Genomic DNA, 27,376 nt, shown 5'->3' on the forward strand with positions numbered 1-27,376 from the left:
TTAATTTAATCTGTCAACAGTTAAAAGTTTTGCACGGGTTATAAAAATTAACATGACCCTCTTTTCTTGGACTACAAATCTCAACCATTATACACTCCATATCCTCTGGGCACGGGAGCTCCCTATATGCCAGCCCATCCTTGAGAAAGGTAGCACACCCACCACCATTTTGATTATTAGGCCTATCATACCTTAAAGAACTGAACCCTCGTATAACAAAATCTAGTTGGGGTCGTAACCAAGTTTCTTGTACACATACTACATCTGGAACTACATCAAATTCCTAGTTTGCAAGAATAAGAACAAGATACAGTGGGTGGTGGGCATGGATGTGGATGTATTAAGCTTCTATATACAGTCTATGGTATTAAGAGAACGGTGGTGGGTGGTGCACAAGGAACACAAAGAAGAAGAACGTAGTTTCCTGTTTGGCCACAGCGGTGGCGGGAGATTCCAGCATGGCGGTGCAGCCGAAACAAAACCTGTCTATGGACAGTGCTGGCGAGCATGGCTTTCTAAACTTCATTTTCTCCATGCCGGAGAAACCGGACACCACTTTCAGAATATTCGACCGTAACGATTACTACACTGTTCACGGAAAAGACGCCATATTTGCGGCGAAGGAGGTGTTCAAGACGAACGGGGTCATCAAATATTTGGGCTCAGGTAAGTTAGCTAACCACGTATCTGAAGGTTGCAAACTAGTGGTAGACTGTAAGCCAATTCAGCTGCGTGTTGCTGATGCTTGTATAGGCTTACATGTACCTGCAAGCTAAGCTAGCTGCAAATGCACCCATCAAAACCGCAGTCCCGCTTGGTTACTGTAAGTTGCTGCATTGGGTGCTTTGCAGGAAATCAATGCGAACATGTCGTTTTTAATATTAATGTGGGCTTGTTGGTCTACAGGGAGTCGCAAGTTGGCGAGTGTGGTCCTGAGCAAGCTTAACTTTGAGGCCTTTGTGAAAGACTTGCTGCTGGTGAAGCAGTACAGAGTAGAAGTGTACAAGAACCACAGCAAGAGCAGCAAGGAGCACGACTGGAAGATCGAGTACAAGGTAACTATTTGTTTAAAGATCCATATACCTTTCTAAATGTAAATAAGCTGTGTCGTTGTCCTGCTTTTATTGTGCCAGCACTGCATTATGAATAGGTCCTCCCACACTGTCATAGGGCTAGCTGATATGATTGGAAGTATAACAGTATGGTCAAATATATGCAAAAACCATCAGATTGTGAATGGATTTATGTATGGATCTACAAAAACACATTAATAAAATGGGCATAGCATGTTAAAAGTCCATCATGACAGACATAAATCATCTAGGTATCTGCAGATCTTTAAAAAAAATATTATAAAGCACTGAATTAAGTTCCCTCAAAAAAGGCCATCCTTAAAACACGGATGATGTTTAGGAATGTGTAAGGGGTCGCTTGCAGTGATGAATCTACAGAGAGTTGTCACCTGAGTCTGCACGGCCCCTTTCGGCTTTACAGAGCATCATAGTGAGTTTCTGTTGTCTGTCATCCATCTCGCCCATTTTTCTCCGCTCTCAGGCCTCTCCAGGAAACTTGACTCAGTTTGAGGAGATTCTGTTTGGTAGTGGAACCGGAGCAGTGGGTTGTGCAGGAGTTGTAGCTGTGCGGTTTACTACAGGAGCTGATGGACAGCGTGTGGTTGGGGTCGGCTATGTGGACGCAGCCCAGAGGACGATGGGAGTGTGTGAATTTCCAGATAACGAGATCTTTTCCAACCTGGAGTCCCTTCTTGTCCAAATCAGCCCCAAAGAATGTCTCTTGGCCCAGGGTGAATCCAACAGCGACGCCAATAAACTACGGGAGGTATGTGGTTGTCGAGGTTACGACAGCAAAACATCTGTGCTCTATCTGAAAGAAAATTTCCAAGTGTGGCACTGTATATTCAATAAATCGCCAAAACATCACAAACAAGCAAACACTAAATCACTCTGTCTTCCTGAAACTGTTTAAATTAAAGACATTATATGGTCTTAAATACAGTTTAACAGGGCTACAACTAATATTTATATATCAAAAATGTTTTCATTATTGTTTACTTTTTTTGATAAGTGACTATTTGTTTGGTGTATAAAATGTCAAAAAGTAGTGACCATCATAATTTCCCAGACCAAATGTTTGTATGTCTTGTTTTGTCGACCAAAAGTTCAAAACATAAAGATATTTAGTTATATATCACATACGACAAAGGGAGGCAGCAAATAATCACATTTGAGAAGCTGGAACAAGCTCATGTGTGGGATTTGTACTAGAGCTGGGCAATATATCGATATCATGATATGAGACTAGATATCGACTTTGATTTTGGATATTGTAATATGGCATAAGTGTTGTCTTTTCCTGGTTTTAAAGGCTGCATTACAGTAAAATGATGTAATTTTCTGAACTTACCAGACTGTTGTAACTGTTCTATTATTTGCCTTTACCCACTTAGTCATTATGTCCACATTACTGATGATTATTTATCTAAAATCTCATTGTGTAAATATTTTGTGAAAGCACCAATAGTCAACACTACAATATCGTTGCGGTATCGATATCGAGGTATTTGGTAAAAAATATCGTGATATTTGATTTTCTCCATATCACCCAGCCCTAATTTGTACTTTAAAAAAAGTGACTCAAGCGATTGATCAACTATTAAAATAGTTGCCATTAGTTTTCTTTTGTGTAATCCATTAAAAGATTTATAGTTTGGACTACTAAATATAGACTATTACTTCTCAAATGAAGTCTTAACATGTACATTTTTTTTGTTGTAATGTTCTCTCATGACGAATCATTCATGCTGATAGTTGCCTAGTAGGTCAACAACCTTACTTTAAAAGGATGTACATCATTTCATGAAATTTGCAGGGATCTGGGGTATAGGGCTGCATTTAGACAGATGTGTGAAAAAGGTGCAGGGTTTACCTGCCGATCACTGTGAAGAGAGATAAGAGTTTCCAGAGTTGTAAAATCCTGTTCTGCAATGTTATAAACTGCTGTGCTGAGTTTTTGGCATCTGAGAAGCCTTCAGTCTCATGGATCTGTCCATCAAACGCAGCTTCATGGATTGTATTTTATGTCTCACTGCAAACTGAAACATCCCCCCAAAAATATATGCATTTTTACTAACGCCAAATATAGGCAGATGTATGGGGTGAATACATCTTGCGATTTTGTTGTAAAGACTTTTGTTATGTGTTTGTGTAGGTGGTACAGCGTGGCGGCATGCTGGTCTCTGACAAGAAGAGATCAGAGTTTAGTAGCAAGGACATGGTCCAGGATCTCAACAGGCTGCTGAGGGCCAAGAGAGGAGAGACTGTGGCGAGCAACACGCTGCCTGAGCTGGACAAACAGGTGAATGATTCTGTCACACATCATACATCAAGGACGGCACAATAACGATGTTGGGCTCTTTTCCAATTTAATTTTACCAATTCACTGTTGGTGTAACAAAATGGGACATCCAATCTTAAAAGGTTAGAAATTAACTCTTGTACATGTTCTTCCGTGGACACAGGACAGGACAATCTATTTTTTTTCCTTCTTTTCTTACATATTACTTGAGATCATTGAATTTAAATATATAACTATAAATATCCAATACAGACTTCCAATCCTCCATTTTACTGTCGTAAGTTTTGTCTTTTTAGTTTTTGTTTATTTATGTAAGTAAGTAAACTTTATTTATATAGCACCTTTCACAGACAAGAGGGGTCACAAAGTGCTTTACAGTGAAACAAAAAACAAGCTATATAGCTAATTAAATGCTTGTCTAAAAAGATGAGTCTTCAGGTGTTTTCTAAAGGTTTTCACAGAATCCAAAGCTCTCAAGGCTAAAGGGAGAGAGTTCCAGAGCCCTGGGGCCACCACAGAAAATGCACAATCACCTCTTGTTTTAAAATGTGTTCTGGGAACAGTTAAAAGTTCTTGGCTTGAAGACCTCAGAGAGCGACCAAGAGTGTGTGCGTGCAGTAGTTCCTGAATGTACGAGGGAGCTTGGCCATGTAAGGCTCTATAGGTAATGGTTAAAATTTTAAAATGCACTCTAAAACCAATCGGTAGCCAATGAAGAGCCTTAAGCACAGGAGTAATGTGCGACCTCCTGCTGGTCTTAGATAAGTCTTGCTGCTGCATTCTGTATGACTTGCAGTTTGTCCAAGGAAGATTTGTTTAACCAAGTGTACAGTACATTGCAATAATCAAAATGTGAAGAAATAAAAACATGAACAGGCATCTCCATCTCTTTTTTTAGAAACCACAGGTTTAATCTTAGCAATGTTCCTGAGATGGGGAAAAAAACAGGAACGAACCACAGACTTCACATGACTGTTAAAATGCATAGATTTGTCAAAAATGACACCCAGATTTCGCACAGCATTACAGTCAGAGAATGATAGAGTCCCAATGGCCTGCCTAATCCTAGAGGTAATGTTGTCTGGGGCAAAGATCATCACCTCAGTTTTGTCAGAATTTAATTGCAAGAAATTGTCAGCCATCCATTTGTTAATGGAGGCTAAACAATTGTGCAACAGGGACATTTTGTCTTGCCTATCAGGGCTAAAAGATAAATATAATTGGATATCATCAGCATAACTCGCTTTCTCTGCCGTTTATTTGTAAGTCGTATTAGGCCCTCTCTATGCCGCATACAGACAGCTGTTGAAGACGGACAGACGAACGGGGCTGCAAAATAACAAAGCTGCTTGGTAGCCATTTAGAATTGTTGTATATTAAGCACATGATGAAATGGTCCAAAAAATGTATATTTAACTTAAAATAAAGTACGTAGCCCTGATTGGAAGCTAGCTTTATTATGCCCTCCTGCTGTCTGCACATACACCATCAGAATGATGTTGAAGTGGTAGTCTGTGTGGTTTCATTCACAGGTGGCTATGTCGTGCTTGGCTGCAGTGGTGCGTTTCCTTGAACTGCTCTCTGACGAGTCCAACTTCAACTCCTTCAGCCTGACCACACTGGACCTGGGTCAGTACATGAGGCTGGACAACGCTGCCGTGAGAGCTCTTAACCTCTTCCAGGTCAGTGACGGGGACCAGGTCAAAGGAGTTCCCATTTTCCCCCCAATTAACCATAGCATAGCAGTTTGAAAAAAAGTAAAGGGTCAGTTCACCCAAATCACAAAAGATTTATAACTTACCAGTCATGCATGTAGTTTGGTTTGTCCAGGTTTTTAAGATATCTACCAACTGGACATTTCTGCCAAAAAAATGGAGGTGAAAGTACTTTTTCCATAGCAACAGACCAAGGCTAAATGGTATTGTTGTAATTCAAGCCACCCCCCAATGCCAAAACGAACACGATTTCTCCGAAACAAAGAAATAATTAAAACTGGTGGTCAGGATATAAACACTATGCGGGACAGTGCTTACTGAGCCTCTTGTTTTGTAGCTGCTGGCATGTTTTATATGGGTGTTGGTGTCATGGGATCTCTTTTGTACACATGTAGATGTACTGTATTGTGTATGCTAATGGTGATGATCAAAAATGTATTTCATGTTTTTGTTTTTAGTTCCTAGGCATCAGCAGTGGTATGTGTTACATAAGCCTTGGGAAATATATCTATCACTAAATGTTAATGGTTTCGAAATAAGCTATTTGACTTGTATCCTCCAGGGATCTCCTGATGACACCAGTGGAGCTCATTCATTGGCCGGTCTGTTGAACAAGTGCCGTACACCGCAGGGCCAGCGGCTTGTCAACCAGTGGATCAAACAACCTCTTATAGATATAACCAAAATAGAGGAAAGGTAAATTTAAATAACAAATATCAAATATTTGTATTAATGTCAGTGAAGTAAGGCCCATACTATTCTGTCTACTCTACAGCTTAAAGATTTGTACTAGAGATGTCCTTAGTCATATTTTTGTTGTTTTCTTTAAGTCATAGTAGAAGCAGCCCAGAGTGAAATACCATGACAACTATGGCATAGATTGCAATTAATTCTTGACGTTCAAATTCTGTTGATTTAAAAAAAATAAAAATAAAAAAAAAAGCAGTTGAAGACTTTGCTATTCAAACAGGCTTTTGTACTTATGTTTTCCTTTTGTATTCTTACATCTTGTATTTATTGTATTTCACTTTATGATTTTTATCTGTTCAAATTGCTATATAAATAAACTCACGCGTGTGCGCGAGTGTAGGCTGGACCTGGTGGAGAGCTTTGTGTGCGACTCTGAGCTCAGGCAGAGCTGTCAGGAGGACTTGCTGCGGCGGTTTCCTGATCTTCACCGTCTGGCCAAGAAGTTCCACCGTCACTCTGCAACGCTGCAGGACTGCTACCGCGTCTACCAGGCTGTGAGCCATGTCCCGGCCCTCGTCATGGCCCTGGAGAGATACTCAGGTACACAGAAGATGTCCTTCTGTCAACATGATGCAAAAGAATCCTGGATTTGTTGTGGAATAGTACAAGTTTGATGTTCCTGAGTCCACTAGAGACACACTTTCTTGTTCTTTACTAAAAACATTGTCACCGGCTGACCGTTAAAGGAACGGTTCGATATTTTGGGAAATACACTTATTCGCTTTACTGCCGAGTGTTGATGTGAGAAGATTCATACACTCACATCTGTATGCTAATTATGGAGCTTGAATTTGAGTGAAGGCTGATGTTGGATGTGATAAACTGGCAATTTATATGCATTAGTAGTAGGGGTGTGCAAAAAAATCTAATCGAGATTCAAGCTCTACAGATTCAAAATCGATTCATAGAATTCCAAAAATCGATTCATATTTTTGTTTTTTTCTTCGTTTTGACACTTGTCCTGAAATGACATTACCTCGCAATTCCCATAGATGGCGCTGCGTCAAATTCACACTGAGGCCTGGGCACTCTTATAATCAGAAGAACGAGTACAGTGGAGGTAGTTTAGTCAGCGCAAACCTCACAGAATTATTCAACCTGCTCCATCCCATGGATGTATTAAGAGAACGCTCCATCCTCATTGAAGGCGAGAGTTTGGGCACATTTCGGCTTTTATAACCTCAAGGGGAAGACGGAACTTGATAGGAATCGTGCTTATATGCAGGCTTTGCAACGCGAAAGTTAAATATTCTGGAAACACCACAAACTTGAGAACTCACATGGTACGCCATCACCCGGAGATTAACATTAAAGATGTGGACGAACAACAACCTAGAGTACCTAACATGTCAGTCAACCAACACACACTTTCAATGCTCTAAACTCCCACCGTTGCGTCAGTGTGTGTCCGAGTGTTCTCAACTGCCGGAGACATCGTAACTGTACAGCGGAGCATGCTCACTCCAAAACACGTAGACCAGCTTCTGTTTATGCAAAAGAATGTACAGATTATGTTCATAATCCATGCATACTACCTATTTTGATTTCTGATGTGTGTTTTGTAGGTAGCTACCAGGTTCTGTTGGAGGCGGTATTCCTCTCTCCTCTCAGAGACCTGCAGACTGACTTTATTAAGTACCAGGAGATGATTGAAACCACACTGGACATGAACCAGGTCTTTGCTTTAGTATTTTATGTACACTGTCTCTGCATTATGTTTGCATATGATAATTTCTACACATTTACATGTACCTTTTTTGTTGTTGCATGTTACGTGTAGATTGACCACCATGAGTTCTTGGTGAAGGCGTCGTTTGATCCAGTGTTGAGTGAGCTGAGAGAAAAGATGGACGCGCTGGAAAAGAGCATGCAGGGGGTGCTGAACAGTGCAGCCAGAGAACTGGGTGATTACACAAACAACGCATACACAACAGTCAGGCACCAAGGTTATTTATTGATGGAGTAGATATCTGTGCAAATAAGTTTGATGCTGTGTTTTAAGGGAATGAATGCACGCATGCATATGGTATTGAGTTTTTAAGATGAAGTGTGACAATAACGCTCAAGAAAGTCAATTGCACGACGCAGTCGTCATGTGCTTCCAAAAAACGTTTTGAGTTTAAGTAAATTCTTCAGATCCCTTCAACTGAAAGACTAAGATTAAAAAATCGGACTGAATGTCCAAAATAAAACCTTTCGTACAAATAAGGCTGGGGAATCAGCAAAAGCTGATTCCCCAGCCTTATTTGGAAATGAGGGGAATTAAAGTCCAACTAAAATCACATTTATCTTTTTTCTTTTTATCAAAAATAATCAAATTTTGTTTTAATGTACTGTTAATAGTGTATTATTAAAAGGAAGAAAACGGTACTTTGGGGAAAAACAAGCCGTTATAGCTGACCAATCATACATTGTGGTCAACTAAGCTGTGATGTGAAGTAGCGTATAAGCTACTGTATGGCTTCATTGATGCACCTTAACGGACTAAATGTCAAGCATTAATTGCCATCATACCACAAATTATTTTTCTTTCCATACTAATATTTGATCTAAATGAAAACAAGGTGGTTAGTTTTAGAGCCAGGTGACAATATCACTTCACTATTTTTATTTCAGTTTACAAAGTTTGCTTATGACTACAGGTGAGGGTTGGAACTTGCCTTCTGCCCTGTAGCCACCATCAATAGTCTGATTAGATGCCTGATCGATGCTTTGCTGTGGAAGTTTTCCATGCAACTCCGAACACGCTGGAACATCTGGCCTGGGATTGTTTCTGGATCCCCCAGAAAGAGCTGGAGGTCGTGGTTTGGGAAAGAAACTCCTGGGTTCCCTTATGTAGCCTGCTGCTACAGCGACCTGGCCCGGATAAACAGCAGAAAATGGCAGTTGACAAATGTTTTTTTATTTGGGAGTTCGAGTTTCAGCTAATATGCGTTTCAGGTCTGGACGCTGGAAAGACGGTGAAGCTGGAGTCAAATGCCATGCTGGGTTTTTACCTGAGAGTCACATGCAAAGAGGAGAAGAGTCTGAGGAACAACAAGAAATTCACCACGCTGGATGTTCAGAAGAACGGAGTGCGCTTCACAAACGGGTCAGTCTCACTGTGTCACACACTTGATGTTCGCCTCAGATAACCGTGCTCTTCTTGTCAGCTGATGGTCTGCTGTATTGCACATGCTCTTTCACGTCTACAGTAAGCTCAGCTCTCTAAACGAGGAGTACACCAAGAACAAAGAGGAGTATGAGGAGGCCCAGAATGCCATTGTCAAAGAAATCATCAACATTGCCTCAGGTGAGGAATGTCATCAGCATAGCATTGATTTGATCGACAGAAGAAATAAACGTGAATAGTCTGGTTTACATGGAAATGATCTCTTTGCAGTAGGTGCCCTTAAGTAATTGATTTATTTTACATGAACTACAAAGGCCAGTAAACTGCTCAGTACTTTTAAATTGACAGTTGAAGAATCTGTGAGATTGTGGGCAGAAGGCATTCTTAATTCTGGTATAAATCATATTGGAGCTTGCACATGCTGCATTCTCCTGTCTCCGTGATAATTAGTTTGAAATGCTGATTGTTTTAAACCACCAGGTTACGTGGATCCCCTCCAGGCGCTGAGCGATGTGATAGCGCAGCTGGACGCAGTGGCGAGTTTTGCTGTGGCGTCCGTCTCTGCTCCTGTGCCGTATGTCAGGCCCCGGCTGTTGGCGGACGGATGCAGGCGCATGGAGCTGCAGCAGGCCAGACATCCCTGCATGGAGACGGACGCGGACACCGCCTTCATACCCAACGACATCTCTTTCGTCCAGGGAGAGAAGAACTTCTATATTATAACAGGTGTAAAGAGAAGGCACACTTCCAAAATGAAATAAAGGTTTTAAAACACTTCCATAGCAATTATGAGACAAATATCAAAGCTAAAAGGAGAATGAATATGGGACTTGTTCAGAAACTCAATGCATCTGTTGAAGTGTTAATTCAGCAGTAAATATGGCCATCTTGTTAGAAAACATTTGCTTATTAACTCATTCAGAAGTTAAAGAGAAAATTAATTTATTTGGAGTCTTGAATCTAAGCCCAATATTTACTCTATTTTAGCTGTTTTTGGTCTTTCAAACTCATGGAAACGTCTGTCTCTTTAGCTGCTAAATGCTCCTATGTTCACCATTTAACTGTCTGTCTGGTGCTTAGCAGGCAGTGGGTTTTTAGAGCTTTTTTTTTTTTTACTGTGGCTGAAAACAATGCTGTGAGAGTGAACCACAACCGTAAAGTCGTGGGCCAAACAACGAGTTGAAAGCTCCATAAAGCTGAGCAGAGCTCCAAATGTTGCCGATTATTCTTGTAGGTTTATTTAATTAATCTTTCTCCATCACAGAGCGGTCTACAGGAGACGACAGAATTAGTGAATCTAAGATAACAAGACCAGTCCCTCCCACCCTCACCCCCAGTTTTCAGTCTCCTTTTCACTCGTTCCATCGATTCAGGAATCGGAAGAAGAATGAATGTTATTTTCTCGTGTGCGATAACCGGTTCAATCGCAGGGGTCAGTTTTTAAATCCGTAAACATTTTTGATTCACCTAATCTTCACTTTCGGTGGAAACGCAAACAGGAATACAAAACATTGCGTTCCTGTCCTAATTCTTGAGTTTAGTTCCTTTTCTGGAACTGTGATATCTGAATGTGGACACGACAAAACTCAATTATACTTACTTTTCTCTTCTTGCCCACAGGACCAAATATGGGCGGCAAGTCAACATTTATCCGTCAGGTGGGTGTGATCGCTCTGATGGCTCAGATCGGCTGCTTTGTGCCATGTGAGAAGGCGGAGCTTAGCGTGATTGACAGCGTCCTGGCCAGGGTGGGAGCGGGAGACAGCCAGGTCAAAGGAGTGTCCACCTTTATGTCCGAGATGCTGGAGACGGCTGCCATTCTGCGGTAAGAACAGAAGCACAAGCTCTGTAACAGCTTCAAAGATGATACACAAGCCTTGTCTCATCGTCCGTGCTGTCCCTCCAGCTCGGCCACGGAGAACTCGCTCATCATAATCGACGAGCTCGGCAGAGGCACGTCCACATACGATGGCTTCGGTCTGGCCTGGGGCATCAGCGAACACATCGCCTCCAAAATCAGTTGCTTCTGTCTGTTTGCCACGCACTTCCATGAGCTGACGGCGCTGGCAGCGCAGCAGCCCACCGTCCACAACCTGCACGTCACAGCCCTCACCTCTCACAACACACTCACCATGCTGTACCGGGTCAAATCAGGTCAGCACACAGTTTTATACATGGTTATTTTTTTTTTTTACTAGCCCTAATATGGATGTAACCTGATCCATTTTGTTGTTTCTCTGGACTATTTTTGAATGTAAGACAGCGAGTGTAAAGTATGGAGTAGAGGCATGTGAACTCACCCAGCCCTGTGTGTTCAGGTGTGTGTGACCAGAGTTTTGGAATCCACGTAGCCGAGTTGGCGTGCTTCCCGCCATCGGTGGTTGCCATGGCCAAGGAGAAGGCGGAGGAGCTGGAGGAGTTCCAGGAACCTGCGGGGGAGTTGGAGGAAGAGCCCGAGTCCAAGAGACGACGGACAGACAAACAAGTATGGCTCAGTTTTACAATATCCTGCTCTCATCACAAACTAGAACTGACCCCAGCCTCAGTTGAAGGATTACATTCATTTTTACCCGACTGCAATAGTTTTTGAGGTCATTGTATAACTGATGCGCTACCTCCTTCAGGTGGGGGAAAACCTGATCCAGGACTTCCTGGAGAAGGCAAAGTCACTTCCTGCTGCCACTATGAGTGAAGAAGAGGTGAAAGCAACACTCATGAGAATGAAGCAGGAGCTTGTTGCCAAAAACAACACGTATATCACAGATCTCCTTTCACGCTGTGTTCCTGCAAAAACAGCTTGATATCAAAGTCCAAGTTCATGTACTGTAGGTTACCACCCTAGAGTCCTTAAATGGTAATCGTTTTTTCCAATAAAGGATTATTCCTGGATATGCTTGGTTTTGAGTTGATTACTGATGTTGCATACACAATGTGCGTGGTGCACCATGCACTTAGTTTTTTCAAGAACATCAGATTTCTTGGGAAACTGACATACTAAAAATTTTAGTGAGCCCAAAATGAACCAAACACCACCTGCAGGTTCTTCAGCAACATTGTTTTATAAAACCAGACATTTGTTGGTAATATTGCAGGATGTGAATTTAAAGACAGACACCTGTGATCTAATAAAGTTTTATTTTCTTAGAAATGGCCAGTTTCCTGTTTTGTCTTTCTAAGAAAGTATACCCCTTTTTGAATTCCAACTAGCATCTACATAATGGTTATTGAATACTTCACAATATATTAAGTCTAGATGTTATGGTACATGCATACAATTCAGGCTGCATGAGGAGCCACAGTCACCACGATACACGGGGGGGGGGGGGGGGGGGGGGGGGAGGACGGGCAGGAAGGACTGCAGATGACTCTTCAGTTCCAGTTCAAAGGAGCTTTGACGCCTCCTATTGAAACCCTCTCCACAAAACACTGACTGCATCAATTTATAAACACATACACACACACACACACACACACCCAACTTTCACTATACACACACACACACACCTTTATACAAGTGTGGAGCTCCTCCACCTGCCATTTAAGCTAATATACTGGAGAGGGTTTTCTAGTGTTTAAACGAGATTCTCTTTCACAGAAAGAACTTCACCACTGGGACTTTTGAGTTTCTGCAGTTTGCGTTGGGAGTCAGGTTGGGAGGAGGGATGCTAACCAAAGGAAAATAATAATTATAATATATAATAAAATAAAAGACATTCAAATACAGTCAGCTTTTTGCTTGAAAATACAAAACTACATGAGAAAGCATTGAAATAAAATCCATTGATCAGAACATTTAAAAAAAGCCCAAGTGCTCCATCACACACACAATCTTGCTTTTTATCCACACACAACAGAGCAACATCCGGCCATCTGTTGCCTAGTTATAACTGCCTGGACAGCCAATGGGGATGGCAGCTGCGAGGAAGCAGGAAGTCTCTTTGACAGCAGTTCTTGTGAGGAGGAAGAAGAAGAAGTGGGCTGGGAGCCAAGGATTAACACCAGGGGAGGGGGGGGTGGGGGGGAAGAGATCTTCACATGCTGCCAAAGTGGCACAGGCTGCCATCGACAGCCCCTCTCTGTATAGCCCTTCTCCTCTTCTTTATCTACAGACTGCAATAAGAAATACTTGAGGAATCTCTTGTGGCTGTTCTGTCAGTCAACCCTCAGCTCCACTGCTCCCTCTAGTGGAGTCAGTCTCCGCTGCAGCGTGTCTGACTGCAGCAGGCAGGAAGCTGCTTCCTCTGCTGCCTCTTACACCTCGATCCCATCCGAGAGCGCCGCAATCACAGAGTCTCTCTGGGTCCTTATGGCTGCAAGTGGATGTGTGCATGTAACTGTGTGAGTGTGTGTGTGTCTATATGGCTGTGTGCAATGTAATGTGTTTATATGCTTATGTGAAAGAGTGTAACTGGACTGGATTCCTTCAGTTATGCTGCAGCGTGTTGGACTCAATGGGCGGCGCTGAGTCATACAGAGTGTCTGTGTCGTGTGTGGGCTCTCCGGCCAGAGTGCATGGGTTGGACAACGTTCCCGCTCCGCAGTCACAGAAAAACCTAAAAAGGGAACAGATAGAGAATTATGAACCAGTGTCCCTTCAAATAAGCAAATTCAATTGTTAAAACTACCCTTAAGGTACATAATGTAGTTAAAGTACAGTTTTCAGATTGAAACTTTTTTTTTCTTCTTCCCCCAACATAAAAAAAATAAATAAAAAAAATCAGGAACTAAAAAATGTCTCACCGATCGTGCCGTATAAACTCTACATCGTGGCCTTGGTGGCATTTTTTGATGCAGTTTACACAGATGGCGTTCCTATCTGTTGTATTACAGGTGTGACATCTGGAGAGACAAAAGACAAAACAGATTCTTTCATTTACAAAAATAAAGACAAATGATTCATTGGGAGGATGGTTGGGTCCCCCCCCCAAATCGATACTTTTGAAACGGTGCCGGTGCCTGAACCGAAATATATTTATAATAAATATATAAATATATATTTTTTAAAGAGCACAAAACGACAGTTGGCGACATTAAAGAACGGCTTGTTTAAGGTCATAATTAAATGATTGATTAATAACGTTATAACAATAAATTATTTCACCAGTAAATTGCTGGTAAATGACAAAAACAAGCACCAAATGGGAAAAGGGTATTTTACAATAACTTAAAATGCACCACAAGGTTGTTTTTTCGACAACGGCAGCTGCAGACAGTTATGACCCGGGGTTGGAATCCTCTACAGGGAAATACAGTCACACTTTACACCGCTTAACATAAACTGTTAGCATTTTAACCATTGTGTTTAATCCAGCTACTAGCTAACGGTAACGTAGCGTTCGTGCAGCGACACTTCTGAAGTAAAAAAAAAAAAAAAAAAAGTCAGTCATCAAAATAAGGCACCGAAATTTTCGTTCTTATTCGGTCTCGTTACTACCGTTTATGTCAGAACCGGTGCCCTATTGGCGCTGCATTTCGGTACCCAACCCTAAATGGGAGACAATTCCATACTACTTTGTGTATTTTGACAATTTATAAATACCTAATTTTACCATTTCTTAAAATCAACTATTAAATGTAGGGCTGCAACTAACAATTTCCATTAAAGGAACACGCAGACTTATTGGGACTTTGTCTTATTCACCGTATCCCCCAGAGTAAGATAAGTCCATACATACCCTTCTCATCTCCGGGCTTGTTGTAACGCTGTCTGACGGCCCCACCACTAGCCTAGTTTAGCCCAGATCCTGGAGGTAACCGGCTCCAACTAGCCTACTGCTCCATTAAGTGACAAAATAACACCAACATTTTCCCATTTACACGTTGTGATTTGTATAGTCACAGCGTGTACAAATAACAAGGTCACATGAGACACAGACATCTTCTAACTGTATACATACTGGGGACTATTCTCCACAGAAGGTGAAGCACTGCTACTTCTGCTACTTGGGCGGAGTGATTTGCTCGCAGCACCTGAGAAGCCCCGTGGTGAGGAGCAGAGAGTTCACTGGAGTTCGCTCAGAGTTAGAGTAATAGATCACTAGGCTAGTGGTGGGGCGTCAGACAGAGTTACCACACACACTGAGATGAGAAGGGTATGTATGGACTTATCCAAGTCTGGGGGTTACGGTGAATAAGCTAAAGTCCCAATAAGTCAGCGTGTTCCTTTAATGGAAATTGTTAGTTGCAGCCCTACATTTAACAACAGTTGATTTAAGAAATGGTAAAATAAGGTATTTTATTGGAGATTATTTGGTCTACAAAATCTGTTTGAAAAATGATCATGATATCTTAAAGCCCAAGGTGACATCTTTTTGTTTTGTCCAACCAACAGTCTTAAAACCCAAACAAAATGAAAGATATTAAATAACACATAAGAAGAACAAATATTTACAAACTGGAGCTGGATCAAGGTGGTGGTGACAGTCAATTGACTATCAAAATAGTTTGTACAAATGGTACAAAGAATATGGTGTCCATTGACTTTTCGTTTAAGCTCTACTTTCCAATATCACTAAACGTTTTAGCTGATCTGGTTTACCTGTAGAAGTCATGCATGGGGTAACTGGTGTAGCTGGAGATCTTGTAGAGGCACTGTCCTCTGCTCACTGCCTTTTCAATGGCATCCTGGTTATTCAGAATCTTATTATCTGACAGAGGAGGGACAGAAAATGTGTTTAGAAAGCAGACACAACCAACTTGTAGCCAGACATGACAAAGCTCTAATGCCCACAAAGTAGCTAGTTACCTTTCATGGTGACGTTGACTCCTGAGGCCAGAAACAAGCCTCCAAAGCGATTGTTGAAGATCTGGTTGCCCTCCAGCGTTGCTGTGGCGTGGTTAGTGATTTCTATACCTGGAGCAGGAAAAGAGAAGTCTATCATCAGCACCAAAAAGGTGACAAACAGATGTTATTTGTGCTTATACGGAGCTTATTAAAATAAAATAAAAATGGCTAACCTGCTGCAAAGCCGTCAAAAATGCGGTTCTTGCGGAGTATTGGGTGGCTGTTGGTGCTGATCAGCACACCGGCCTGAGCGTTCCTGAAGATGTCGTTCTCTTCCAGCAAACCTTACAGGGAAAAATATTTAATTGTTTAAACTTTAGATATACAGGAGCAAATTGTAGTATGTCAATCTAAACACAAGTTCAATTGTACTATTAATTTTCAGACATATCTACCAAAAATGAAGAACACTTCAGAAGCTATGTGATGGCTGTCTGGCTGTTTGTCTTGTCGAAGATTGTGTCAAAGTACCTCTGCCTCCATTGAAGATGCAGATGCCTCCATCTCTGCCGTCATGAATCTTATTTCGTCTCAGTGTGGGGTTGCTGTCCGTCTTGATCCACACCCCGGCCATGGCATTGTCAAAGATCTCATTGTCCTCGATAAAGCCCAGACCTGTTGTATTAAACAGGATTAGACATGCAGACACACAATATGAGACAAACAGAGCTGTATAGTGAGTGAGAAATACAGACCTGAGTTGTAGACCAAAATCCCCCCATTCTGGCCTCCCCATATCTTGTTGCGCCTGATCTTTGGGTTGCTCCCGGTCCTGTCAAGATTCAACAAAAAATGTATTGAATTATTCACAACTGCGTGGAAAAAGAAAGCTAGAAAAATCAGTAATGTGCCCAAGCTTTAACGTAGAATCATCTCATCTAACATCAGTAAGTGCTTCAGTGAATACAATGCTAGGCGGTAAATCATTACCTTATTTGTACACCAGAGTACATGTGATTGTAGATGTCATTGTCTTCCAACACACCATGCCCATTGTCATAGAAATACACACCAACCTAAAAAAATAAGACCGATGATCACAACATTGAATAAACACAATGTTGCACAACAAAAAGATAATATAAATATGTTAAATGCTCATATTATGCTCATTTTCAGGTACAGAAATTGTATTTAGAGGTTATATCAGAATAGGTTTACATGGTTAAAATTTTCATAAAACACCATATTTTTGTTGGACTGCAGCTCCTCTTTTCACCCTGTGTGTTGAGCTCTCTGTTTTAGCTACAGAGTGAGACCTCTCACTTCTGTTCCATCTTTGTTGCACATGCACTGCGCATGTGGAGTCGCACATGCGCAGTAGCTAGGTAAGGACAACTAGCTAGTCAGAAGCAGAGTATGAGGGTGTGCCATGCTAGCAGCTAGGCCAGCATTATAACAAATTTTATATATATATATATATATACACACACACACATATATATATATATATATATATATATATATATATATATATATATATATATATATATATATATATATATATATATATATATATATATATACACACACACACATATATATATATATATATACATACATATATATACACATTTGTTGCGGCTTTTAAATGTCTTATGTATCCCTGTACGGTGTCCTTGAGTGCAGAGAAAGGCGCCTTTAAATAAAATGTATTAATAATAATAATAATAATAATAATAATAATAATAACGTGTGTTACAAAGTGATGCACGTTCGTCACGGAAGTAAAGGCTGGACTACAATAGAGCTGTTTGGAGCAGTTTGTGAACAGCGTTTTCTCTGGAAGATGTTAAGTCCCTTTGGGTGGACTTTGGGCTTTTTCACTTTGTAAACCTATAACGTGCACAAAAAAATATAATGCAATAAAAGGAAAGGGAAAAAGCATAATATGAGCACTTTAAAAGAGTTAAAACAGCACAGTAAGATGGTTGTAGCTATAAACCTTAGATTCAAATGTTTTTCTTCCCAGAACAGGAAGGTGGACAGAGGAAGTTAATTAAGGCTAAGCGAACTAAAGACCTTATTCAAATGATTGTTTCAAGTTTTCTCATTGCATTACTGCAGAGAAAACATTTTTGGAAAAACGTGTGACTAACCTAATAAGCAGAATATTCCCATTCACACACACAAAACACTTGAAGATGCCAGATATTCTGTATGTGCACTTTTATTCAACTGTTGACGTGTCGAACCATAACCAGATTCCTTAAGAAACCAATAACTACGTATACTTTGTTTATGTTTGAATGGCTTTAATTAGTGGGATACTTCTAACTATATTTACAGTGTTGCTGTCACTCAAATCAAATTGTCAAGTAATAGCAGCTCAAAAATGCAGTTTATCACTTTACTGCAGCTGCTTCTTACACAAGATGTCAAAAAGCAGGAGATTTCATTAGCTGAGAAAATGTAATCAGATTTCTCACAGCTTTATATGTGCAATGTTTGACCATAGGGGCTTTCCGACAGTGCAGTTCTTAGAACTAAACGTTCCTAGAACACTTTTTTCGTCGTGTTCTGACAGGAAAAAATTGGGGATTTTTAAGTTCCTCTGGCCTCAGTAGCGTACTTTTTTAGCTCCTACTTCAGAGCAGGGTCTTTTCCCTTTTCCTAGGTGTACTTGATTGGTCAAACTTATAAGTCACGCCCACTGCCAACTCGGAACTTGCAGGCAGAGCAACAATTTTCACCATCTTATTCATCATTAAATTCACTTCTGACAACGTTTTAGGCGAGAAATTAACTGTTTAGATTTTGAATATAGGCAGTCTTGCGAAAATTGATGCCGAATTGACAATTTGCTTCAAAGTTTTCGGAGTTGAGAACCTCCATGAAGTGAGGCGACAGCCAGCAAGCGCCTGCCCCGGCCTCTAGCTCATCGCTCGGCCAGTCTTGCTCAGACACCTCGTTGTGAGCTGGAGGTCTCTCAGACCGCTCTCGTAAAAAGAGGCTTTTATTTCGCCGTTGACAGTTTGTTCGTTTAAATATCACAACACATGTCCATCATAAGATTAACGGGAACCTGTGATTAACTGTCTTTTCGGAGTTAAACTCCACAAGCGTGTCCTGCGGCTCGCCAGCCGTCACACACACACAGCGCAGCAGGCAGAGGCGGAGTCTGTTCCGAGTATAATAAAGCCCCGTCTGTGTTGAGCAAAACATTACGTGAATTACTACGAGAATGGACGGAATGCGGAACTCGGAAAAGTGGACTGATGCGGAGGTGCAGGCACTGCTGGCCATGTACGGCCTCCTCCATGCTGCTGCGTTGTTGTTGTTGTTGTTGTTGTTGTTGTTGTTGTTGTTGTTGTAGTAGTAGTATGTGGCCCATAAGGTCTAGTGACAATGCCATAAAGACCGTTGCCGTGCTTGCGTCACTCCCTTACCCCTCCTACCAGTCCCTATGGCTACTTGGCCCGTTGGAATGCAAACGGAAAAAAAGATTTTGGGGGAGAGTAGTTCTTAGAACTGCTTAGAAGTGTACTTTTCCTCTAAAAAGTACAAGTACTATCCGGTCGGAAAGCACCTCATGTTCATTTTACCTGTTTTCCACTGTGGATGCGGTTCTTGCGGAGAACTGGAGTGCTGCCTGTGGTCACCCAGACTCCAGCCAATGTGTTGCTGTAAACCTCATTCTCCTCGATCACCCCCTGGCCTTTCTCGTGCTGAAACACAAAGCAGGATCAGCTGTAAAAAAAAAAAAAACATCTGACAGGGGGAGTGTTGAAACTTTTATTAAAAACAGAAAAATGATCTGTTCTTCGTGGAAAAGGCTTTCATTTGAAACAAATTTAGGAGTGTATTTACCACATAGATGCCCCCATGCTGTCCATCGTGGATCTTGTTGTGTCGTACAATGGGGCAGCTGTTGGTTCGGATCTGGATTCCCGCCAGGGCGTTACCATAGATATCGTTGCTCTCTATCAAACCCCGTCCATCTCCAAATATGTACACCCCTCCTTGGTTACCGTTGAATATAGCATTTCCCCTGGATATATACATATATATAAAAAAAACAGTCACAATCTTGGAATAGACATGCACATGGAAGAGACAGAGACATCAAATTTCCTACACAACCATGTATTTTTCCGTATCAATATCCGCCATGTTGACCTTAACATAATTTGCTGTCCCGAAGGGAAGTGTGTTTGCTCACCGAATCGTTGGGTCACTGTTGGACGTGATCCACACACCAGCAAAGTTATTGGCATAGATTTTGTTCTCTATAAACTGTCCCCGCCCCTTTTCGTGGACGTAGATGCCTCCCGTTTGGCCATGATGGATCTCACAACGCACCACTGTGGGGTTTGCGTAGGCCTTCACCTCAAAGCCTGCTATGCGGTTTCTGTGGATGTTGCAGTTCTCAAAGTAACCCTGAAACACAAAAAAGACGAATTAGATGGGCAGTGATGTTCTTCAAGTAAAATGTACGCATAGTTGCTGAGTATTTACCATGCCGTGATCGAAGGTGAACACTCCAACGTCTCGTCCGTGGTGGATGTGGTTACGTCTTATGATGGGATTACCGTGGTTTTTCACCCAAATTCCTGCTAGCGCATTGTTGCTGATTTCATTGTCTTCATAAATGCCCTGGGAAAGAGGAGAAGAAAGAGTCAGAAGCCTGTGTGAACATTTGTGTGGTATGCGTGTGCATCTATGGCAAACAATAAGTGTTAGTGTTACAGAAGGAAAAGTCATTTTTACCTGTGCGTGATCTGTAATGTACAGTCCTACGTTCTCGCAGTCACTGATGTTGCAGTGTTTGATGGTTGGACATGCTCCCTGGCCACTCACACACACAGCTGAACCCACTAAACACAGAAGAAAAAAAAGAAGCGTCACACTACAGCAGCTCTGCAAAGTAATGATCACCACCATTATCCATTGACCAACAGTCAAAAAACCCAAAAGATATTAAATCTAAAATTACATTAACAGACAAAAGCAACACTTAACATAAGAAGCAGAAACCAGCATAAGTTTGCTGGTTTGGTTTTTATAAAGACTTTGACCATTTATTGGTACATTTTCTGCTAATTGACACAATCTTTTTGAGTGCCATATAGTATACACCCATGTTTATACAGTATATCAGACGCGAGGGTAACTGCTCGCCAAAAATGTATAATGACGTAGATACTATCGGTACTAGTTCTCTGGAATCCTTGAGGAAACAACAGTTTAGGGCTAATTGAAGTGCACATTAACACATAACCAAGACCATGGATTTACCGGCTAGAAAATAGAATATATATATATATACACAAAAAGTAATACTGTCATCTCAGTACTGGCCACTAACTCATCAACAAAAAAATAAATAAAAAAGGTTATTATATTTTTCAGGTAGCTGTAGATGCCACACACTATGAATCACTCCCAAGACATACAATTTATTGATGCTAAATGTGCCATGACATTTAGGCTCCACGAAGACGATAATATAAAAGACACGACTCAGGCTGATGGAAACTAAGCATCAATACACAAGGGCTTGTATTATTCCGTGCAATACTGGCACAGATTTTTCAAGATTTCACATTGCAGGAACCCAAGAACAAATGGGGTTTCATTGACACGAACAAACTGTCATAATAAAAGTAGTTGCCAAAATTTTTTTTAAAAAAAATACTGCTCCGGGGGGTTTTGGTTTTCAGTCCAAGACCCACATGACAAATTTAGTCTCTCATCCTGGGACATAATGAACACACTAATTATTTAGTGAAATACAACAATTAGGGACACCGAGAACCGCGGCTCTAAACTGTTCATACAGGGGTACACGCAAACACTTGTACAAGACTATGCAAAACAATGCAAGACCCCTGCAGGAAATGTTGCCTCTGTCAACTCTTTTTCAAGTGTTAATGTCATGGTGTTCTGCCAAAGTAACAAGTGGTCAGTGTGTACATTACCTGTGCATGTGGAGCGGATGATGCAGTGGTCAATGTTGGGGCTGCAGTTGACTGTGATCTCCAGACAGTGGTGGGCGTTATGGTGCTGCGCCGACTTGTCATCAGGATTAAACTGAGGAGAGAAGAGCAGCAGAGGTCAGACAGTGGCTTTCGTTACTGACAACACATCAAGCTTTTTTACACCCACCACATCCACACTGGACTCTCCCTAGTGGAGCATTAGTGTGATGAATACTTGTAGCTGATAACAGGATATAACTAGGAAACAGTGTCATGTAAAGAGTGATTTTTTTTTTTTTTTGGTAACTGAAGAAGTTGCAGATATAACCTTTTCATTCTTAAATAAATTTCTCAGAGATTACAAATTGTTATAGCTGGTTTAACTCTACATACAAAACTACCCAAATAACCAACATAGATGTGAAAAACGTTACACCTTTCTGTAATTGGCATTGTATGAAATTGAGTTAAACTAAATTAGTTAAATTAAGTCCACTTCCTCAGCTCTGTAGTATGGTACATGGTTCATATTATAGACTTTTCAAGCGGAAATTGAAAACATGAGGATGAAGCAGCATAGAGCTGTACCAATATCAGGCCATCATTTTTTTGCAAGTTCTACAAAGCAAAACATCTTTTATAGGTTGGTCACAACGTCCTTTCCCAATACCCAAAACGGCAAAGACAAAGTTTCTAGTTGAGCACAAAATTTTGGTTTTGTTAGCTGTTGTATGAGCATTGTTACAAGGCCCGTGTTTGTTGTACGCCTCGTTTGTGGTTCTTACTTACAGAAACCCAGGAGCCTCCATTTGGGAAATAATTATATCCTCAACTATGAATAAGTAATAAATTAGAGACTAAGCTGGACTTTGCCACTGTGACTACATAGCTTAACAATGGAGCCCTGTGATGAGACTATAAAACAAGGTCTTTAATATACAGCCAGTCTTCAAGTGTTTCAAAAGAGGTAAAAATCAAGGGAAAGATGAGATCTTTGTTTACCTTGATGGTCATGTACCCCACATAGGCATCCTCTGAGCCCTCCATGAAGACAAACGTTGAGTCTCTAGTATTTTCTATCACCACTTTGTCTGCTACTTTACCGGGAGCTGAGGGGAAAACAGAGAACACTCATTAACACCCTCATACGTATGGACACAAACACAGCTGAGAGTGTATCCCATCTTAAGAAAGATATCGATTGTATGCGGCACAAGCATCAAGGTAATGTCTTAAGTACTTTCCAGTGAAGGAAACATGCTTACCTGCACCAATCATGGTGATGGGGGACTCTATATAAATCCACTCATCTGTATAGATGCCAGAGTGGACAAAGATTAGACCGTCAAAGTGGGCCTCTTGTACTCCACCCAGCGCATCCTCAATGGTGTCATAATACTGCAGGAGAAAGGTGCAAACACTTTCAGGCAAGATATATACACACCTACAATTCATCACAAAGCAGTTTGGAAAAGCAAGCAGGTTTACATTAGCTATGCTTTACATAAACGTGCATGCCATGGCCAATGAAATGTATCCTAAAGGATTTCTCTTTTAGCTATGACTTACCAGCATATTCTCTCTGCCTTTGTATCTGCCGGGGTTACTGTAGAAATGTTCAGCAAAGCCTGGTTTTACATGAGCACCTTTGTACTGCAACACAGAAAACACCAAAGTCAAGTTTCTGGAGGATATGGTCCTCATACAAGGTATCACACTAATCTTTTGCTAGTATAGCAAAAATGTTTGACTCAAAATGATTATATATTTAGGTGCAAGAAGGTTTCTGAATAGAAAACAAATAGTCAAAAAAAGCAAATTGAATGTGCTACACAAGAGGGTAGCACAAAAACCAACACAGTCATATGAGTGTTTCCTGCCGTTTTTGGATTGCGACCCTTTAAAACAAAGCAATGTTTGTTTATGACCCATGGTTGTGAACAATTCAACCACAGGAGGGGTTTTTTTTTCCCTAAAAAAAAGAAGGTAAAATTGTCTTTTTTAAGTTTAGTTACTGAAAAAAAGGACAAAAGTTTTGTACATCATGAATACTTTTCTGGTTCCTGTACTATTAACCATCCTGCAAACTCCAAATTAGGAACCACCTGGGTCTACAGACTAACAATGTATGCAAAGATAGATTTCAGAGTCTATGTATGTATGAGTATGATTACAATACATGCAACAGCAAAACACTGCCACTTTCATTTCTAGACATCACAATTATAAGCCACTAACAGTAAGAGGTAGGACTCCTGCAAAAGCTAAAGGGTCAAGTGATCATTATGAAAAACAAAATGCAATTTGTATGACTGCAATCATCAATGTTTCATTTTCACTAAACCTCATTAATCCTCTCCCATTAGTCTAGAGTGTCTTAGATGAAGTTTAGTCTGAGAAAAGCTAAATTGACTTAATTAGATGAGATACACATACTATTGTTGACATAGCCTAAGAACAACAATGTTGTCACATGTACACGTCACACTGATCTGTCTGTGAATGAACTGAAAGAATTCATTGTGAGACTGAACTTCTGAGAAATACTGTATGTGCAGTTAAAAAAAGAAGCAGTTTTGACAGCTACTGGTCGAGAAAAGACACTAAGGAACAGCTTGAAACATTCTGAGTAGCATGTTGGCGTTTCCAGAAAATAATGACATGAGATTAAACACAAGCACTAAAAGTACTAAGAAGAAATGTCAAGTTCTTCCGACAGGTAATTTTTCATTTAATTGCTTAAAGTTGTCTAATCAAGCGCATTTTCCTTAGTGCTTATCCATGTTTTATAGTGATAGCTATGCTTCCATTTCTCCCTGTACATATTGACATTTTATTTATGTGTGTGTCTGCGCCAAGCATGACTTTACAGGTACTCCTTTTCTCCAGGTCAGATATTATTACCTTAGTAAGTGGCATGGATTTTATTACAAGGCTATGTAGGACTTTTCAGAACTGCAAATAGTTTATTTTGAATAAAGAGAGATTGTAAGGAGACAATAAAATAAATCAAGTCTGTGCAAAAATATTGATGCTCTTCATAGAGCTCTTTCTTCTTCACTGTATAACACCACACAGACAACTATGAGGGTAAACTTACCAGCTGTTGGAAGCTCTCCTTCCAGGGGTTTGGGTGTTCATGCTCCTCGGGGCTGACTTGAAAGAATCTGCCTGGCTCAGGATGCATCATGGGACGTGTGTACTCAAACACCTCCATGTATAGACGCTTCCTAGAATATTAAATACCAGATGAAACAAATTTCAGTTGGCTGCATTTTAATTAAAATACAAGTTTTAATGCCTTCAGCAGCACTGACCATAGGATTGGGTCGTTGGCTAACTGGCTGAATCTCTTGCAGACACAAGCTGCCTGACAGAGGTCCTGTTCCAGTAAGTAGGAAAAGATCTTCAAAACAACCTCATCTGGAAGCTTCTGCTGCAGATATTGCTCTGCTGGGGCTGCTAAAAACACACACACACACACACACAGTGTAAGCTTTAGGAAAATAAATGTTTCACTCCAAGCACATTGAACTATGGAGTCATGCTATTTAATGGATTGCAAAGTAATAAAATTTACCAGCACACACAGAAAAATCAATAATGATTAAATAAAAAAATAAAAAAAGGAGAAAAAAAGCTAACGCTCTCCTTGCTCCAGCTGCGGAGATTAAACACACACCTGGCAGGTCGTGGCTCTTACCGGACACTCGTGCCCGCTTGGCTCGATGGCCAAAGGCCTCTGTTGATGAAGTGGAAGCTCCCTGTAAAAGAGGGGAAATAGGATATCAACTTCATGCCAGGATTTATGCACTAAGTAATCGACTGGAAAATGTACTGCTCTGCTACAAAATCATTGTTCTTTCAAAAGAGGACACAATCAATCAGCAAATCCCTCTGATTCACACAATGAAGTCTGTAGACATGCACACTGCAGTCAATGCACACAAAAAATGCACTTTAATGTTTCAGTCTAACCTCCATTGGGCCCTTGCTGGGGCAGGCAGAGGCGGTGGCAGAGGCAGCAGCGGTTCTCTTGGGAAGCAGGGTCTTGCGTCGAAGCTGGTAGGGACTGTTCTGAGCTCCTGGACCGGACTCCTCAATAGCCATCTCTGCTGCAGCTGCTGCAGGAGCCTCCTCATCTGGACAAAAAGGAAAACAGATTTCTTTCATAGAGACCACTTTCTCAAGAGGCACTTTAATGCACAAAGCTGCAGTTTAAACCAACGCCATGCAATAAAAAACAATGGGTATTTATCTGATAAGTCCATTCATCTCTCTTTTGCTCAAATATACAACTAAAATATCTCCTGTAATTGCAGAAAACAATTAAACCTCTGACACTTTTATTCTCCTTACTATTGATGGCACAGCGGTGTGCATTCAGGTCACATGCTGTATGCACTGCGCAGGCTAACAGAAAAGGTAATAGTTGGTAAGGCAGACAAAGGTTAGTGATTGATAATGGCAGATGCACCCCCTGCAGCCACATTACCAGTCTTTCACGTCTAGTCATTCACAACTGATATCAGGCAGTGTGCATTTGTCTCTGTGTCCTATATGTGCAGAATCAGACTCATATTTTATAATGCTGTCAAATTAAGGGCCGCAGATGAAGTCGATCAGACGTGCTGCTAATGGCTAAAAACTGAACTGCGTAGCTGGCAAATCCGCGGTGTAAACAAATCGAGCTACGGCTAGCAGGCTCTGAGAACAAGGAAGGGGATGTTGGTTCAGTCTGCTGGCTACGCTAGCTTTGAACGACAGCCCCAAGCAAAGAAAATGAACTCAGTAAATGCATCCAAACCACACCGTATCATCACACAGTTTGTGGCCTCTTGAAGCTGGGGCAGCTAGCTAGCATTGCCCCCATTCGCTGCTTATGTTTTTGTTAACGTTACACCCCAAAAATGGCAGTCTGTAGACGCTGAAGATTTGCACCCTCAGACTCGTTAGTGACAGCTGGGAATGCGACGGCCGAGAAGACACGCATATTGTGGCTCCAGCGTGTTAAGTCGACCCCTTTTGCCTCCAGTTGAGGTTACCTGCATACGCGCTGTTAATGTTTACCGTTGAGCTACATAACGTTATGCATTACGTTAGGCGAAGACAACCCCCCAACCTCCACATAACCTGGTAAACGAGCTAGCGGTGTTAGCTAGCCCCAATCACTCAAGCCAAACAAAGCGCGGCCTGGCCTAAGCCACAGAGCAAGAAGCCTCGGGTTTTCCTGCTGAACCCGCCGTCTCTAAGAGTGGAGTACAAGCCAGAAGCAAAAAAAACGAGGGTTATGTGACGACTGTTATCACCTGACATGGCTTCGTACTAACTCATTAGCTGACTGAGGCCTAGCTTACCTCTATCCCCGTTGTTCCGTTCGGGCTGCACCGGGCGCGGCCTCGACACTCGCCTGGGTCTCCTGTTGGTGGCTCTGACGGAGTTCATCTGGGGAGTTGGTTGTTGAAAAATAGGCTGCTATCCTCGACCGCCCGTTTCTAAATTTAGCCCTCGGCCCAAACTACCACCCGCACAGCCTTTTTCCCAGATACAGCCAAACAATTGCGATCAAAAACCCGCTGGTATTTGGGGTGTAATCGCTTTTTCTTTTCCTCCTCCGTGGTGTTACAACTCCCCCCGTATCGGTGCTCGGTGCCAGCTCCGTCTCAGACTGTAGCAGGAGGAGCCATTTACCCACACGGGAAACAATCGCGAGAAAAAA

At 41.4% G+C, this 27,376-nt stretch overlaps 2 protein-coding genes and 1 long non-coding RNA gene across 7 annotated transcripts; 1 reads left to right on the forward strand and 2 right to left on the reverse strand.

Annotated features, from left to right (window-relative positions):
- Nucleotides 1-408: 408 nt before the first annotated feature.
- Nucleotides 409-12,754, forward strand: msh2 (mutS homolog 2 (E. coli)). The gene is made up of 16 exons (XM_078279618.1): nucleotides 409-666; nucleotides 907-1,055; nucleotides 1,555-1,839; nucleotides 3,229-3,375; nucleotides 4,908-5,057; nucleotides 5,653-5,786; nucleotides 6,181-6,380; nucleotides 7,406-7,515; nucleotides 7,621-7,744; nucleotides 8,781-8,931; nucleotides 9,035-9,132; nucleotides 9,433-9,678; nucleotides 10,573-10,777; nucleotides 10,859-11,106; nucleotides 11,271-11,437; nucleotides 11,577-12,754. Exons 1-16 carry the CDS (start codon nucleotides 459-461, stop codon nucleotides 11,751-11,753), a joined length of 2,799 nt encoding a protein of 932 aa, XP_078135744.1. The 5' UTR covers nucleotides 409-458; the 3' UTR covers nucleotides 11,754-12,754.
- Nucleotides 3,254-11,343, reverse strand: LOC144536467 (uncharacterized). The gene is made up of 4 exons (XR_013503750.1): nucleotides 11,253-11,343; nucleotides 10,553-10,772; nucleotides 7,231-9,664; nucleotides 3,254-6,399 (listed from the first exon to the last, which is right to left on the reverse strand). It is a non-coding gene; the product is annotated as an uncharacterized LOC144536467 (long non-coding RNA).
- fbxo11b (F-box protein 11b) lies at nucleotides 12,754-27,337 on the reverse strand. 5 transcript variants are annotated; one of them, XM_078279623.1, is made up of 22 exons: nucleotides 27,015-27,337; nucleotides 25,636-25,799; nucleotides 25,361-25,421; nucleotides 24,975-25,116; nucleotides 24,758-24,887; nucleotides 23,227-23,310; nucleotides 22,923-23,055; nucleotides 22,660-22,766; nucleotides 21,658-21,769; nucleotides 20,447-20,553; nucleotides 20,195-20,332; nucleotides 19,899-20,116; nucleotides 19,547-19,727; nucleotides 19,282-19,404; nucleotides 16,667-16,752; nucleotides 16,432-16,508; nucleotides 16,208-16,351; nucleotides 15,910-16,020; nucleotides 15,698-15,805; nucleotides 15,491-15,599; nucleotides 13,693-13,791; nucleotides 12,754-13,505 (listed from the first exon to the last, which is right to left on the reverse strand). In XM_078279623.1, exons 1-22 carry the CDS (start codon nucleotides 27,100-27,102, stop codon nucleotides 13,376-13,378), a joined length of 2,652 nt encoding a protein of 883 aa, XP_078135749.1. In that variant the 5' UTR covers nucleotides 27,103-27,337; the 3' UTR covers nucleotides 12,754-13,375. The 5 variants fall into 5 exon arrangements, with proteins under 5 accessions (XP_078135749.1, XP_078135748.1, XP_078135747.1 ...); XM_078279622.1 differs by having other exon boundaries at nucleotides 24,975-25,119; XM_078279621.1 differs by having other exon boundaries at nucleotides 25,340-25,421.
- Between the last annotated feature and the right edge of the window lie 39 nt (nucleotides 27,338-27,376).

This window comes from Sander vitreus, chromosome 21 (genome assembly GCF_031162955.1).
Source record: "Sander vitreus isolate 19-12246 chromosome 21, sanVit1, whole genome shotgun sequence".
NCBI lineage: Eukaryota > Metazoa > Chordata > Actinopteri > Perciformes > Percidae > Sander > Sander vitreus.